The 17,791-nt window shown below is 40.7% G+C and overlaps 1 protein-coding gene across 4 annotated transcripts in view; it reads left to right on the forward strand.

Annotated features, from left to right (window-relative positions):
• tbc1d32 (TBC1 domain family, member 32) overlaps window positions 1-17,791 on the forward strand; it is a 252,709-nt gene that overhangs the window by 62,460 nt on the left and 172,458 nt on the right. For all 4 annotated transcript variants that reach the window (XR_010962915.1, XM_067984665.1, XM_067984664.1 and 1 more), the window contains exons 7-10: window positions 616-694; window positions 9,318-9,421; window positions 9,529-9,590; window positions 9,922-10,072. Coding sequence is in view for 3 of the 4 variants with exons in the window: in XM_067984665.1 (XP_067840766.1) it covers window positions 616-694; window positions 9,318-9,421; window positions 9,529-9,590; window positions 9,922-10,072 (396 nt within the window). In the remaining variant the exon portion in view is untranslated. The remainder of the gene's footprint in view (window positions 1-615; window positions 695-9,317; window positions 9,422-9,528; window positions 9,591-9,921; window positions 10,073-17,791) is intronic.

Here is a 17,791-nt window from a genome sequence, read left to right on the forward strand (position 1 = left end):
GGCAATTGGGGTGGCAAAGAAAGCAAATTAGAAGAGTTGTTGCCACAGGCTTCTGTCATGTCACCTGGGCTAAGATCAAAATGGCTCAGGAATAAAGGTATTTGGAGTGACGGTGCATCAGGCCTAAGTGGAAAATTATTTACATTTAGCAGAGTTTTTATAATGATACTCGAAAGTGAGAAGAGTTGTCATTGTGTACACCATCAAAAAAGGATGAACTTGTAAAATGTATTGTTATATAAATAACGCTCATTAAACCTTCCAAATTATCTTACATTTGTCAAAATTCAAGTTTCTGCAAATTCTTGTGTGGTTGCTTATTGTTCAGAGCAAGTTTAGTTTATTAAAGAAAAAAATGCTTATGTCAAGAATTGTTCTTAATAGGAATTCTCTTTTGCACTGTAGCTGATTGATTTGAAATTGCTTTTAAACCACATACCTTTAAATTGAGAATTCAGTATTGCCCAGCTTTCATTGTTCAGTGTTGTGAAGTAAATTCAAAGTATTCATGTTTTACTGGCTAGCTAGTAAAATTCATATATGTAAGGAAAGGAGATGGAATATTAGATGATTTAAAAAGACAAACCTTTGATGCATTGTACTCATTTTCTTTAGGACAAAAGCCTACGATTCTATGCAAAAACATTTTCATCATCAACATTCAGCACTACAAGAGAAACCTACACAAGTCTGGGTATGGATTAAAAAAGCTTAAATTTTTAAATCGTTATTAGAATTATTAAGTTTGAATCTGTTCTTTGTAGCTTGATGATAAGAATGTGTCTTGCTGCAGTATTTTAAAGGGATATATCTAAACGTACAACAGCAAACTGTGGTGCCCAGGGTTATGAAAGAGCTGTTCATTTCCTTGATACACTGTTCTTAGAAATAAAATGAAATCCAATTAAATGTTAACAAGCTAATACAATAGCATCACAAAACTGGCACATCATTTGGTGCACATTTGAATTTTAGTGAACACTTAGAGTATTTATATTTATTCTTGTTTTATAGTTTCAATTTGATGGTTTACTTAAGCAGATTAATAATTTTGGATGGTTATAATAAATAGTTAATTTGTTCTACATGCAGCTAGTCTTTATATAAATTAATGGATAAATGAGTTGAAGCCATTGCACAGTGTGATTACAGCATGACTTGCTTTTCATAATCAGAAGAAATTTCTGTGACTAAAAAATACACATTGTAACATGGACTTTAACTGAATATGTGGGGATGATAACTTCCTCAGCTTCTTAAGTGTATTTGGGTAGGTTTTTGATTTATAGCTGTCACTTGATTTGTTCTTTAGCTAGGGAAGGGTATTTCAATAATCTTTCAGTTGTCACAATAGTTTTATTTGGAAGCCATACAATGCAACTCTGACTTACGGGCACCTCTCTTGCAGCCGCTTTTTGTGGCCCTGAATTTGTTTCAATTACAACCAATGTAAAATTTCTTCTATAAAATGATCATCTATATACTCCTTAGTTTGGCCAATTTGTTTGGTCACTTTATATATACTGCCTGTATAATGAACCTTTGTGCAAAGGTCAACCACATAAAAGAAGCATGCAAAATGGCAGCAGTGTTTACTGCACAGTGCTTTATATATGGCATTTTTAAAACATCTATTTTGATTTTATATGTTTTAACTTGCTCTTTTGAATCCTTTATTTGCTATGTGTGATTTTAGGCATTCTCAGTGACTGTTACCTTTTTAGAGTTGTTGCATTTGGTTAACTCACAGATTTTGATGACCTGCATTAGTTCCACTTGCTTTATTAACTTAGTTTGGCCTTCCTCAGTTTTGCCACTTCATTTGTTCAGGTTTTTAAACATGTCCAGGGTTTGAAGCATTTGATGTACATTTGTGTTGCTCTCAGTTTGGTGACAGCACACATGGAGTGCACTGTTCGTACAATAACTTCTGAAACTCTGGAAAAATGGCAAAGAGGTTTAATAGAGAACTAGTGATTGGTGAAGGCCAATGCAATCTGGAACTGACAGGAAGAGGAATAAGCGGATGTCTGGAAGGATGAAGACATTTGTTCTAAACATGATAAAAATGTGACATAGAAAAGAAAACTATCATATAGACAATATTTAGTAAGTGTCAGCTTCTCTTAATTGGCAGCATGGTCTCCTCAGAGTCAGAAGGTTGTGAGTTCAAATCTTGATCCAGGACTTGAGCACATAATCTGAAGTTTTCAGTGCTATACTGAGGGAGTGCTGCATTTTCGGAGGTGTCAACTTTTAGATGATGCATTAAACTGAGGCCTTACTTAGGTGGAAGTAAAAGATCCTGTGGTGCTATTTGAAGGGTAGGCAGACCTCCTGGTGTCTTGGTCAACATTCCTTCCTCAACCAGCACCATCAAAAAAAAATTAGCTGGCCATTCATCTCATTCACTGTTTGATTCGATGTGGAAATGGTTCAGCTTACTAGGTCCAAAAACATTCCATTGTCAAAGTCACATTCACTCAGCAAACTAATGCAAAACTGGTTAGATTCTTTTAAGAAATGCCATAATATTGAAAAGAAGTTGCATTTATACGGAGCCTTATCACATTCTCAGGATGTCCAAAGTGCTTCACAACCAACTATTTAGTTTTCAACTGAAGTCACTGTTCTTATGTAGTATAATGTGGTAGACAATTTTTGCATAGCAAGGTCCCACAGTGACAATGCCGCTCTCCATCACTAGCAGCCTTAAACATGAGGTAGTCTACATACTTTGGTTTGAAAATCCTCAAGCTCTGATGGCTTCAGTTTTTTAAATTATAGAATGTTAAATATACAGTACAGTTAAAGAAAAAAGTTGAACTTACCATTAAAATTAAGGTACACTATCATGAAGTTTCATTTTGAAGTTAGTTGTGTTGTTAAACACTGTTCTAGCATGATTTCTTTCCATTACCTGTTTATTCTAATATGATTGCATCTTTTCGGAGTATTATAGCCTATCAAGTTGTTCCCATGGATTATGGTTATAGATTAGTTATCCCCTGCCTTTACTAACTTGTGCCATATTTTAAAATGTTGTTGGGAGGGGGAGAGAAAGGAATTGTTGTTAATGAGATATTTTGCAAGTACTGGTATCTTGTTATTAGTACAGTATTGTTGAAGGTGGTTTGACACCAGTGTTACAATTTTGTAGGTCCCTATTAAAGTTAGTGCAGTGGGCCTGCGACCTAGCCTGCCCCTTTGCACTGTGTCATCTGGGACCCATGAAACACACACCATCACACACAAGTATCACTAGCAACCAAGCCAGTTAAAGAGAAATAAGCTCCAAGTAATTAAACAATTTAACTAAAAGTTGTAATGGCTGTGAGAGAATTTTACGAACACTAGATTAAGATGTAACCACCGTTGAAAACAACTACAGCACTTGAATGACAAAGATGCTAATTAGCTTTAGTTGGACTCCTTGCTACACAATTAACATTCCTTCTAGTTCTTCTGGGGCTTAATGTGCTGGAATTGAGCTACTTTCCCTGATTACCAGCAGATCACAACCCGAAACCCTAGGAACTGCAGCGCAATGCAGCTCCATTCCTACTTCTTAGACAATGCAGCAATGGCTTCTCTTTTTTTCCCCTTACCATTACCTTCTTGGTCCCTTCCACTTCCTTATCTACATACTGACCTTCAGTGACATTAACCGCAGGCACAGACTAGTTGTTTGACTTGAAGTCCTGGATGAGTTACAACTTCCTCCAGCTCAACATTGGGAATACTGAAGCTATTGTCTATGTCTCTTATCTACTCCTTTGCTACTGACTCCACCCCCCGGTCACTGTCAGGCTGAACCAAACTGTTTGCAATCTTGGCATCCTATTTTAATCAAGTTCTTTGAGGAAATGATCAAGCATATGGACAAAGGGAATGCAGTAGATGTGGCATATTTAGACTTTTGAGAAGCATCTGATAAAAGACTTGTTGCGAAGATTAGAGCCCAAGGTCTTAAATGTAACATGTTAGTATGGCAAGAGGAATGGCTGAAGATAGAAAGCAGAGATTAGAAGTAAATTGATGTTTTTCAGATTGGCAAGATGGAACTAGTATTGGGTTATCTTGTACTAAATATACATAAATGATTCGGGCATAGAGGAAATAATATCAAAATTTTGTATTACAGTCCCCATGGCTTATAGCAGGTGCATTGATGTCAACGCAATTTACCCGCTATATTCGGTGGCCGGTGTAACCTAATGACTGAGAACCTGGAGGTGACTGGCAACACAGTGTGGGATAACAAGAAACCCATAACAGTAGTTAAAATTTGCACATTTGGGGAGGATATAGAATAGACAGCGAAGATGGTGGTGACTGTGCACCTTAAAATTTTATTTCACTATAACTGGCTTCTTGTTACCTAAAAGAGCCACTGTCTTGCTGGATTGTATTTTAAGCATTATTCATACAGTTTCCCTTTTATCTTCCAGCATGGAAACAATCAATTACTTTAATACAATTATACAGTCAAGTTACAAAGAAAATCATAAGTTTCTAACAATAAAAACAGGAATGTCTACGCTTGGAACCTGGAAGGTTGAGACTTTCACAACTTAGTGACCCTGTTCAGATACTTACTCGCGGCTTGTTATTCGGGCAACAGAAAAGTTTGTAATGTAGGAACAACCAAATTTAAACCTGATTGTATAGCAGAGTGCAATTTGTGACAGGAAATAGGGAAAAACTGGGATTGTAAAGAAACCACACTTTAATGAGTTGCTAACAGCTGATTGTCGGCACGCTTAATACGGTTTAAGTGGTGCCTTTGTAATTGATGTCTATGGTAATGGAAAATGGTTAGCACCATTTGCTTGATATAGGCAGCTGTCCGGGATAAGCGGGGGCGGTGTAAATGGTGGTGAATATAATACCACATAAAGAGGTATGGCAGACTGATGAAAAATTTGTGAGACTGCAGGAGGACATAGATAGGTTTGGGCAAACATGCGGTAGATGGAGTTCTTTGTACATAAATGTGAAGTAGTACATTTTAGGAAAATGAACACCAAATATAAATATACCATAAACAGTAGAATTCTCAATGGAGTTAAGGAACAGAGATATCAAGGGGTGCAGAAACACAGACATTTCAAAGTAGGATTACAGATGGGAAAAGCCATAAATACATTGCTGGGTATTATACATAGGGCATTGAATACAAAAGCATAGAAGTGATCATTAATCTGTATAAGACATTGGTTAGACCACAGCTGAAATATTGTATGCAGTTTTGGGTGCACCCTTATAGAAAGGATATTGAAGCTGTGGAAAGGGTGCAACATAGATTCACTAGGGTTTTTTTTTGGGCAGCCAGGTTTAAGATTCTTCAAACCAAACTACTGAGAAATCTACGCACAGAATTTCCATTTACTTGAAATGGAGTAAACACTCTGTCCCAATAAGGATACCTCACTTACCTAAATCCAGAAAGCTAGGTGCAGGTTGGCATAGCCAAGGCTTCGGATTCCCAAGTGTGTGCAAGGCTGTTGCTGCAGCTTAAGCAGTTAAAACCACAAAGCTTCCCAATACAGATCTTTCTGCTACTTTGCTAGCCAGGATCACTTTACCCATTAGTGTATTGGCTTGCAAGGTTACCACACTTACATGTTACCAGTTACTTAATTTAGGTCCTTTGCTTTGGCAAGAAGACATGCCCAGCGTGAGGCTGACTTTCTCCTCCAGGTTTCTCAGTAACACGGCATGGGTCAGACCCCTCTCGCCCTTCTTGCATCTGCTTCCCCTCTTTTACCATAAATCTACGTTACATCATGGTCTTGGATCTTGCACAGGAACCAGAGGAAGCCCTTCCGTTGCATGACTCGGAGCTCTGAATTATGAAGGACACCTGTTTGGATAAATGTCTAATATGTCAGAAGCTTAACCTGCATTGCTACTTTTCTGTCAGAAAGATGAGAGAGTCTAAAGTGCCCTTCGGTCCTTCTCAGCGCGGTCCTAAAGGACAGTGTGCCGGCTAAAGCTGGCATTAAATAAGGCTCTTAGGTGCCGATACTAACCAACAATTGGAACAGAATCTTTTTGTATCTTCCAGTCAATACCTTTTGAGATTTCCTTTTGAGCTCTGCAAAGCCGTAATACCACACATGGGGGAACCCATCACTTTATCCAGTAGTTAGCTCATTGTTCAAGATGATGGGTAGGATGCACTTTAGCAGTGATTCTGCAATCCGTGCAATTCCAGCAAGGAGCCACACTCACAAAGACCATGCATTAGAGAATTGAGGCTACAATCCTGTTGCACTTTCTTCAATCTGAACTTCCTCTGAGTGCAACTTCCCCGCTGTAAGCACAGAATCACCCTATAGATCTCTAAATGAGCCCTGCCACCAACGCAATGTCATCTGCAAAAAAGAGTGGAGTAATACTTTCAAAAGGCCTAGAATGGATGCTCCATCTCTTACAATGTCACATCATTAATGAGCGCATGGATTTGGATTGGTAAGAGTGGGCAACCTTGCCTTTTTCAAGAAAGATGAATATGTACCTTTACAAGGATTTTGGAGGTTAAGTACACATCTTGAATAAAATCCAAGGTTTGACCATGTACTACCACACCTTCCAGCTTCACGAGGACTGCGTGGGACACTAGATAAAAAGACACTTGAAAGTCGACTAAAGTAATGTAAGTAGGTTTCCCCTGACCCTAATGATGCTTTGTTATCATGTATAAGACCACAACCTGTCCTACACATTCTTCATGAGCAAAATTTAGGCATTTCCTTTCTGATTACTCCATGAGCCTTCAGAGTATCTGATATGCATGCGGCAACAACCCAAAGAGCCACCTTAAGAGCTACTGATATCAGTAAGATTCCTCAGTAAATTTTGGGCTACTAAGGTCTTTTTTTGTGGACAGAAACCACAACTGGATTCTGGAATGCTGACGATATCATGAGTATGCATGTCTCAAACAGAACCCTATTCAGCAGTTGCAAAAAGGCAGGTGTAGTTCCTGGCACTCTTCCCCAAGATAATTATTGTTGCGCTCTTTCCCCCTCCCCCATTCAGAACAACTTTTAGTAACTCATAATGTAAACTGTCTACATTTGCTGCTCTACCATTGGCTCGGTGATGCAGTGCAGAGTCTGCTTCCATTGAATTGGTTCATTAAGGCTTTCAACCTGTGTTGCGTACTCCACTGACTTTTCCAACCTCTATGCCGATGGCTCTTTACTATGGTCCATTGAGCCAGACGTCAACTTGGTATAGTATTCTGTCCAGACCCTGAGGATAACCTCACTGATATTAGGAGAGCACTGGATTTGATAGTCATTTGCCAAGATGAACTATAATTGGCAACAGACTTTAACCAAAGGAAAAGCAATTTGTTATAATTTTTCTGTAATTGTGCACCATTACAGATGAACACAACTCTGATCTTGCTTCATCTTCCTAAAGGTGGTTCTGACCTCTCACTGCTCATAATCTACCTTTGCTGAAATTTTTATGATTCTGTAATTTAATAGACAAATAGGCAAGTTTTGGTTTAAGCAGGAGAAGGAAATTAAAATGAATGAAAATTCGGCAACAAAAACAACTTGCGACTAATAGTGGGAGGGGAAAAAACTTACATAAAAATATAATTAGCATTTTTATATTACACTACATGGAGCAAAGTGTCTTGCATTTCTTTGTGATTATGGGGCAGATATTCCTGGGCATATTGGATTGCCTAATGTTAATTGGGCGAGGCAGATTGTATACTTGGTAGGGAGCTTGCCCAATTTTCCGTCCAAGCATTGGCCAGAAAATCTGCCCTGTTTTAACTTGCACTATGGGGAGGAGGAGTGGGGCGGGGGGGGGGGGTGGGGTGTGGGGGGGGGGTGCGGGGGGGTGTGGAGACAGGAAGAGATAGCGAGAAGAAAACTTCACAGTGGCCAATAGCAGAACATGGTCATATTTAAAATAATTCTTGAGAGTTTTCATTTTAATTACTTAAGTAACATACTATAGAAACAAAATATATAATATGTAGATATGCAATACAATTTGTGTATCAACTGAGTGGCAAAATGACTAACTGTATCTTGCTTGTGAATTACTGAACCTGTCCACTTATAGCATTTTCATTATATATCTTGTATGTATGTTTTGTTTTGTTAGGGTGGGAGTAAGAAAAAAATGATTTGTAGTGATGTTGACAATTATGGACAGTCCCTTAGGTATTCATTTATAATAGTTGATGTTATGGGTCATTCTTGTAGGATAATTGTGACAGAAAAGAACTTAACTTTGTATAGGATTAGCTTTCCTTATAAATTAATTGAGTTTATAATAAGTTGCTGGCAGGAACCTTTTGTACCGAGCTAAACAAAAGGTTCAATTGCCAATAAGCACCTCCTGTTCATCCAGCTACAGGGTACTAACGTAGCTTCCTTTCGCTACCATTTTTGTATAATTATCAATATTTTAATCCTTTCTTTATAACTATAATCCCTTATTCCCAGTATCATTCTAGCGAGTTTTATTTTGGACTTGCACCAAGTATCACATAACATAAAAGCCCCAAAATTCCACAGGGACACGATCCTGGCACTTATACCAGGATTGTGCCCGCCGATGCCCTCCAGTGCTAACCCCATCAGGCTATACTGGGTCAGGGGAAGGACACCTAATTAGCATGTGACCACATTAAGCAATCAAAAAAGTCTTCAAGAGTCCAGGCCTCTGCCCTGGCCTGGATCCCCATGGTAGTCCTAACTTGCGCCACTGAAGAGGCTGGTTCATGTCTTCTCACTTGGCGTAATGGCCTCCAAAGCTACGAAGATCCCTTTCTTCCTCAGGACGTAGAAACTCCCAACGTGTGAAACGTCTGCCCCTCCCCTCCAGCAGGGGTACGCATGTATACTGGCATTGCTGGCCTGGACCCATTATATCCAGGTACCAGCCTGTTTTTTTGACTTGTGTGATGCATTCCAGCTGAAATTGCTAAATTTTAGGAACAGGAAAAGGTCATTAAGCCTAACAAGACCTTTTCTTTTAGATGGATGAGTCTCATCTACCCTCCTTTTCACCATATCACTTAATCCCTTCTATCTCCAGCAACTTACCTAATTGCTTCTTAAGCCCATTTACACAGTCCACTTTAGTGGCCTTTCTTGGTTCTGCCTGATTTCGCTTCTCATTCTTAATTTCCTAATTTAATGAAAATTTGGAATTTCTAACTATTTATTTACTTGTGTATATATTATATATTTAATTTTAATAATTTGCCTCAAATAACACATTGTAGTGCTGTTTTTATATTATCTGTTAATGTTACATCTGTTTTCTTGTAGCTAAGCATTTGGAGTCCTGCTTTACTTCCCAGCAAAGTCCAATTCCCAATCTTTTGGCTGGCTTGGATATAACAAGTCCTGATATTGTACGGTTACTTAAAAAGGTAGCCTTAATGCTTGTTGATGCACATTGTAATCTTTGTATTTTGCACAAGTAATTAATTTATTGTCAGCCTTTTTTTTAATTTAAAATCCTTAATATTGTTTACAGTTTCGCCTCCTTAATGAGTTTCAGAAAGAAGTTCCATCCTTTTGGATACGCCATCCAGAGAAGTATATTTTTAAACCTGTTGAGATTTTATGGATTAGAAATAACTTAAAACGCTATCCGTTATCACTAAAGTTTTAATCATTGTGTGGCTTATCATGCTGGGTAGCAGAATACTTAATCACATATATCTGAAAAAATTCAAATCACAAAAATTTTGACCGATGAAAAACTTTGAAATACTCTACTTGTGGAGCTTTTCCTGCAAAAGCAAAATATGTTGCTTAGCTTGTCACCTTAAAAAATAATACTGTATTGCATGTCTGAGAGTCACAGCTAAGAATTTGTCACAGTGTTAATAGTAGTTGTAAATCTTTGATTTTCAATTTTCTAAAGGTTTATGGAGGAGATAGTGGAGAGCACTCTGTCATTGCTGTCAGCAACTCATGAACGGACTCTCAGAGCCGATACCTCAGACCACGTACTGGAGCCTGTCTATTTCCTGGCATTGTTGGATATAAAAGCCTCCTGGTTCAAGAAGTGGATGGTAATAATAATGAGTATAGAAGAACCATAAGGATAGCAGATAGTAAACCTTAAAACAATATAGTAGAATTTTTTTTTAATACTATTGTGCAATGTTGACAAATCAACAGAATCATGTAATTTACACACACAAGTGAGGCCATTCAACCCAGGTGCTTTCTTGTCAACCAGAGCAGTCTACCATAATCTCATTTTTCTGCTCTTTTCCTGTATCCTTTTATATTCTTCCTTTTCAAATACTTACCCAAAAAGCTACATGTGGTAAAGCATTCCATGTTCTAATAACCAGTATGAGAAAAAACTTCTAATTTCTCCTTTGTTATTCTAGTAATACTCCTGAGTCTAGCTGCTGAAATTAGCTCATTTCCAGTCCAATACCTTTATCTTGGACTGCTCTTTTTATCCATTTTCAATGCAAGCCTAATTAGGTTTTAGTCACTATTTCCCAAGTGCTGTCTGGAGTTCAGGTCACTTACTTTTCCTGCTTTATTACCCAGAACTAGATCTAGTACTGCACCCTCCTTTTTGGATGCATTTTAAGAACCCCTCCCAATTTTAATCACAATTTTTTATATCTCAATCTACTATTAAGACATTTACAACTCTGTTACCACTGCAAACCTCTATAAATTGCGTACAAATCTCATTCTCGATTTTCTTTTGCACTATTCTGTGTTCTATACTGTACTAATAATATGGTAATACATCCTTTTTTATTTCTTACCTCTCTCCAAACAGATTTAGTCTGCACACCATCAATTAATGAAAACTTACCGTTCTATGTGTGTAACTATGTCTGTAATTGTAATAAGACCATGCCTTTTTTCTTTTCTATCTTTCCTAAAAATGGAATATTTAGTCTCTCTTAACATTGTCTTTCCATTCTAATTAGTGCTTCTGAATGCTTGTCTTTATTTCTAATACTGTGCACATTCACCTATAAATATTCAACACTGACACCTTCTGACTCCTGCATATCCTTTTCCTTTCTATTTTTCTTATTATTTCCTTCACTAATTCTCTCCTTAACCTCTGTCCTACCTGCCTAACATGTCTCTCCATAATTCCCTTTTGAGTTTCCTATACTTCTTAATCCCTTATATACTTTAAGATTAGCTCCTCTCCACTGCTCTAATTAGCATCTGTGCAAAACATTAGTAAATGTTTAGTTTAGTTGAAACCGATCCCGTCTGTAGATCTTTCCTGTGGCCCAGACCTTTGTCCTGTTCTTCTTTATATTGTATGTTCCAGCGTGAACCATGACTTCAGGCTGCTCACTCACCCTTTCCAGAATCTTCTCCATTGGCTGTTACCCTGGCACCTGGGAGGCAAAAGTCTACTCTGGACTCCTGCTGCTGAAAAACTTATCAATTCCTTTATCCACCACTTGTTTTTTCTCTATACTATCACTTCTTCCTTCGGATAATGATTTACTTGATGGTACCTTGTGATTTTCCTTGTGATTCACCATCCTCTTCTGTGTCATAGATAACCAGGATGTGGAGATGCCGGTGATGGACTGGGGTTGACAATTGTAAACAATTTTACAACACCAAGTTATAGTCCAGCAATTTTATTTTAAATTCACAAGCTTTCGGAGGCTACCTCCTTCCCTCCTTCCTCAGGTGAACGATGTTTTCCACATCGTTCACCTGAGGAAGGAGGTAGCCTCCGAAAGCTTGTGAATTTAAAATAAAATTGCTGGACTATAACTTGGTGTTGTAAAATTGTTTACAATAGATAACCAGCACAGTGTACCTGTCAGACAACTTCAAACTCCCAGGAGTTTCGGAAGCTTCTGCTCTGAGTCCTTTTTTTCTCCTAACAAATGGTCACCCACCTCCCTGTATCTGCCTTGTTTTTTTTCTCCATTATAATCACTGCTTCTTGGTGCCTGACTTTATTTCTAATGCTGGTCACAAGCGGATATTAATACTGCAACGTTGACACCTTCTGACTCCCCTTTAGTTTTCTCCTGTGGGGCGGCCATCTCCTGCAATGTGCGTTTCAGGAGCCCTTTCTCCTTCCGTATAATGTGGACTGTTTCCAACTGTTCCTGAAACTCACCACCTTTTGAGTTCTTCATCAACAGCAACAACAACTTGCATTTAAGTAACAGTTTTAACATAGGAAAATGTATCAAGGTGCTTCACAGAAGCATTAAGGAAACAAAATGGACACAAGCCAAAGAAAGAGATATTAGGAGGATGACAAAAGCTTAGTCAAAGAATTGGGTTTTAAGGGAGGGGCTTAAAGGAGGCAAGGGAGCTGGCGAGGTTTAGGGAAGAAATTCTCTTCAGAGAATGTCAAGAAAGGCACAGAGGGTAGCTTTCGGCTTATTCAAGGGGGAATTTAAGACTGGGATAGTAGCAAGACAGTAGGAAGGCAGAAGGCTAGAGATGGGTTGGGTGAGGGATGGGGGTGGGGGGGGGCGGGAAATACCTTGATGGGGAAAAATGAAAAGCGGTATGGATACATGAAGAGGAGGAGAGAGGAGACAAGGGCCTGATAGGAGCCAAGAGGAAAAAAGAAGATGGTAGTCATGGGCTCGGGTCCAGAGCAGCAGCCGAAATGCGGATACGGATGGCCACAAAGGAGCAAGTCCAACTGCAGACACTTCTTATATCTGCGCTTCTCCTGGACACTCTTGGTTTCCAGAAATTCCCACAAGTTCTGAACAACACTGTTTTCCACTGTCCTGCCACAATAAGTGACTCAAAGGACTCAGAAACTCAAATGACTGAAAATAGTTTTAAGTTAACTAAACTTCAGTGCCTAATTGCAATTCTTAGATCATATAGTGTTTCCTCACTGCCTTCTCTACTGACCTCTTGCAGCCTGACTGCTTTTGCTTATGGAATTTACTTAAATCCACTCAAGACAACAATCAGCACACACATTTAGTCAATTAAAACAAAGGCACTACTTTCAAAAAGGCCACTTTTTAATGAAAAATATCACACCCAGCTATCAGCTAATTAATACTTTAAGTAGTTTGTCAAGAAAGCTTATCTTTAGGAATTATTAAAGTTACTGGATGTTGCAGTGATTAGAATATTGTTCATTCAACTCTGGGATCAGGTTGGAACCCATCCTGCTGGGATGAAACTTGGGATACAAGAATCCTACATGAATTGAGTTTCGGCAGCCTCGGCCTTGTTCTTAATGGACACACGCCCATAATGAAAAAGTTGCCTTTCACTTGAGTCTCTATTTTGAATCTCATGCCAAGATGTCATAAGACTAGCTGCTGCAGAAAATAGAATTGTTACAATGGTGAAGTATGGAGTGTTGTACTTTGGTTGGGAATTTGGCTCATTGTTCGGGCAGTGTCATGGAAGTTTTTAATCAGCTTTAATGTTGACCCTGGTTCAGAAATAAGAAATGTTTCATTCCTCAGCACTGACACACTCCCTTGGTGAAGTCAAAGCTCACTAAAAATAACTAACACTTATTTTTTGAAGAATTAATCTTCTCACCTCTGCTGCTGAAGCTCCTATTCTTGCTTTTATCATTTCCAGATTCAGTTATTCCAGTGCTCTCCTTGCAAAACTCCCATCCTCCTCCCTCCATAATTGTCCAAAATTGCCCTGTTATGCCCTGTCTTGCCCCAATTCACCCCTCATCTTCATTGTCTTCATGTCCTCCAACATTTTAAATGTAAAATACGCATTTTAGTCTACTTATTCCTTCTCACATTTTTGCCCCACCGTATTTCTGCAAGTTCCACCAGTCCTGTAACTATTCCCGAATGTTTTGCTGCTTTGATTCCAACCTTTTCCTTCCCCATCCCTCTGCCCCACCATTGGAGATAGACCCTTCAGCTGTATAGGTTCTGTTCTTTAGGACCATCTCATAGACCTCTCCACCTCTTCTGCTTTCTCTACACCTTTAAAACACTTGTCAAAACACATCTCTTCAGCCATATTCCCAAATACCTCTTTCTTCACAGCTTGGCATCCATTTTCAGTGCCAATCTACGAAGCACCTCGGGACATTTTTACGTTAAAGGTTCTACACAAATTGAAGTTATAGTTTTTGTTATTGCAGTTGCACTGTGGATAGAAATTTTCCAATATATAGGGCCCGATATTACCAGGGCGGCGGGTTCGCGCGGGGTGGGGGGTGATTGGGCATGTGGGTAACGCGCCCGGTGAAATCAGTCTGCTTCGCGCGCAATCGCAGGCGAATTGGATCCACTTACCTCTTGTTCCGGGTTCCCCACTGCTGAGCTGTGCGTCGGGCGGACTGCGCACGTGCAGTAAGGTCTGTCAGCTGGAGGAGCTCTATTTAAAGGGGCAGTCCTCCACTGACTGATCCTGCAAGAAATAGGAAAAATTACAGCATTGAGCAGCCCAGGGGGAAGGCTGCTCCCAGGTTAATGATGCCTCACTCCAGGTATCATTGGATGGGGTGAGGAGGAGGGGGAGGACAGAGATCTTCCCCCCGGTGGGTGGGAGGAAGTGGCCTGCCTCTGCCACCAAGAAGGCTTGGCTCGAGGTGGCAGAGGAGGTCACCTGCACCACCAACATATCGCCCACCTGCATACAGTGCAGGAGGCGCTGCAATGACCTCATTAGGTCAGCCAAAGTGAGTACACTTACTCATTCCCCTACATTTCGTCTGCCACATCACCGCCCCCACCCCACATCTCCTTCTGCACTGCCAACACTACTCTGTCACATCACCCCTCACACCCACTCAAAGGTCATCCTCATCTTATCTGCACTTACTCACCTCGCCAGTACTCATCCCGCCACTACCACTCAACCCAATCCTCATACAATCTCATGGCTCTATCTCATACTCACCCTCTCATGCATCTCTTTCACGGTCAGCCACACCCAACCTGCCACTACCTGTGCTGCAGCCACAGGGCATGCATCACATATGTGCAGTAGGCAGCATAAGGCAAACGTGTCGTGAGCATGAAGGGGATGCACAAGGGTGTTTGAGGGTTTGTCATGGTTTTTACTTATATTTAATTTCTGATCAGCTCACATTACATATTATATTGGCACCACTACTGCCACGTCTTTGCGTATCTTGTCTGGTTTGTGCAATAAGGCCCTTTCCTGAGGATCACAATGAAGACCCACAACTGATGCCTCCCATTGTGTCACTGCAGAGTGGGTGTAGGTGTATTTGCAGGGCTCTTTTGTGCAGACGACTGAGAGACGTCGGCAATGTCCCCGGTGGCAACCAGGAAGGATGCGGAGGAGAAGTTGTTGAGGGCAGTGGTGACTTTGACAGCGACAGGTAAGAAGATGGTGCTCGGGCCAGCCAGGAGCAGCATGAAGGAGGCTGCAGATGTCCACGACTACATGTCGAGTGACTCTGTGCCTCCGTGTGCACTGCTGCTCAGAGAGGTCCAGGAAGCTGAGCCTCGGTTTGTGGACCCTGTAGCGAGGGTAGTGCCCTCTGCGACGCATCTCTCTCTGCCGTTGCCCTCCCTCCTGCTGTGCAGGTGGATGTGTCACAGCACTGTGTTGTGGAGCTCCACGTGTCAGTGGTGGACAGCGTGGTCGGCGAGGCTGGTGATGCTGTTCACCCTCCGAGGAGGTCATGACTGCAGCTACGGCGGCCCCTATCTGGATAATGTACATCTGAGGGGGTCCGCAAGGTAGGTACATGTGTCTGGACACCGGGGTAAGTGTGCAAGTTGGTGAACTTTATTGTTAGGAGGAGGGTGGTGGAGGCCAAACTTTGTCCAAAGTGACAGATTGGCCTCCTGCAATGAGTGAGGGTCTCCTCCCACCCGTCCTCCCCCCACCTATCAAATGGACCTATGCAGCTGCCACAGGCTGATGGCTGCAACACGTTCATTTGAACTGGGAGTGTTTCCCCCAGTACGGGAAACAGTCCCAGTTGTTTGTAAAATCCTAACCCTCCTAAAATATCACTTTAATCAGGTCAGTAAACGACCTGAAATACCTAAATAAATACTTTAAGTGGCACCCCGCCGGCTTTAATTGCCGGCGGGAGTCCCACATGCGGGGGCTGCGCGCGCATGTCAGCGCGTCTGTGGGAAACCCGGAAGTGGGCGGGTTGGAGCCGGGCTCCCGACCCGCCCCGGGAATCCCCGATTTTCGGAGCCCCCCCGCCAGGAACGCACCCGATCGCGGGTGCTAAAATAGAGCCCATAGTGTTTGTACCTCAGTCCATATAAAGTTACTTTGGCATCAAAAACTGAGTTGAAATTTGTTTCCATCAAGGTAAACATTGTCTGTGATGGTAAACAGAAGACTTTTGACATTCTGAGCCCGTTTCAGTTATTTCCAGACCTTGGAATTCATACATTAGATGTATGATATTGCTTCCTCTCCACTGATTCTCCAGTGTGGCATTTCAGTTTCCTGTGTCAGTCATCCTTATGGACAGTCTAAACAATATAAAAAGGAAGAGAGTAGCTAAAGTAAACATTAGAGGATGAGACTAGTGAAATAATAAGAAGGAAATGGCAGAGGAATTGAACAGATATTTTGTATCTGTTTTCACAGTAGAAGATACTAATAACATACTAATAGTAGATAATCAAGGGGCAAAAGGGAGGGAAGAACTAAAAACAACCACTATCACTAGAGAAAAAGTACTAGGTAAACTAATGGGTCTCAAGGCTGACAAGTCCCCTGGACCTGATGGCTTGCATCCAAGGGTCTTAAAGGAAGTGTCTACAGAGATAGTGGGATGCATTGGTTGTAGTCTTCCAGAATTCACTTGATTCTGGAAAGGCCCCAGCGGATTGGAAAATCGCAAACGTAACACCCCTATTCAAGAAGGGAGTGAGACAAAAAGCAGGTAACTATAGACCAGTTAGCCTAACATCTGTCATTGGGAAAATGCTAGAATCCATTATTAAGGAAGTAGTAGCAGGACATTTGGAGACTCATAATACAATCAGGGAGAGTCAGCATTATTTTACGAAGGGGGAAATCGTGTCTGACAAATTTGTTAGAGTTCTTTGAGGAAGTAACGGGCTGGGTAGTTAAAGGGGAACCAATGGATGCAGTATATTTGGATTTCCAAAAGGCATTCGGAAAGGTGCGACATAAAAGGTTACTACACAAGATAAGAGCTCATGGTGTTGGGGGTAATATACTGGCATGGATAGAGGATTGGCTAACTAACAGAAAACAAAGAGTCAGGATAAAAGGGTCATTTTCAAAATGGCAATCTGTAGCTAGTGGGGTGCTGCAGGGCTCAGTGCTGGGGCCTCAACTATTTACAATATATATCAATGACTTGGATAAAGGAACAGAGCGTATTGTGGCCAAATTTGCTGATGATACAAAGACAGGTGGAAAAGCAAGTTGTGAGGAGGACACAAAGTATCTGCAAAGGGATATTTATTGACAGGTTAAGCGAATGGGCAAAAATTTGGCAGATGGAATATAATGTGGGAAAATGTGAAGTCATCCACTTTGGGAGGAAAAATAAAAAAGCAAAATATTATTTGAATGGAGAAATACTACAAAATGCTGCGGTACAGAGGGATCTAAGTGTCCTACAAACATATGAATTAAGAGCAAGAGCAGGCTATTCGGCCCCTCGAGCTTGCTCTGCCATTGGATAAGATCATGGCTGATCTGATTGTGACCTCAACCCTACTTTCTTGTCTATCTACTATAACCTTTGACTCCCTTGTTAATCAGGAATCTATCTAACTCAGCCTTAAAAATATTCAAAGACCCTGCCTCCACCGCTCTCTGGGGAAGGGAGT

The sequence above is a fragment of the Heptranchias perlo genome, chromosome 5, assembly GCF_035084215.1.
Source record: "Heptranchias perlo isolate sHepPer1 chromosome 5, sHepPer1.hap1, whole genome shotgun sequence".
NCBI lineage: Eukaryota > Metazoa > Chordata > Chondrichthyes > Hexanchiformes > Hexanchidae > Heptranchias > Heptranchias perlo.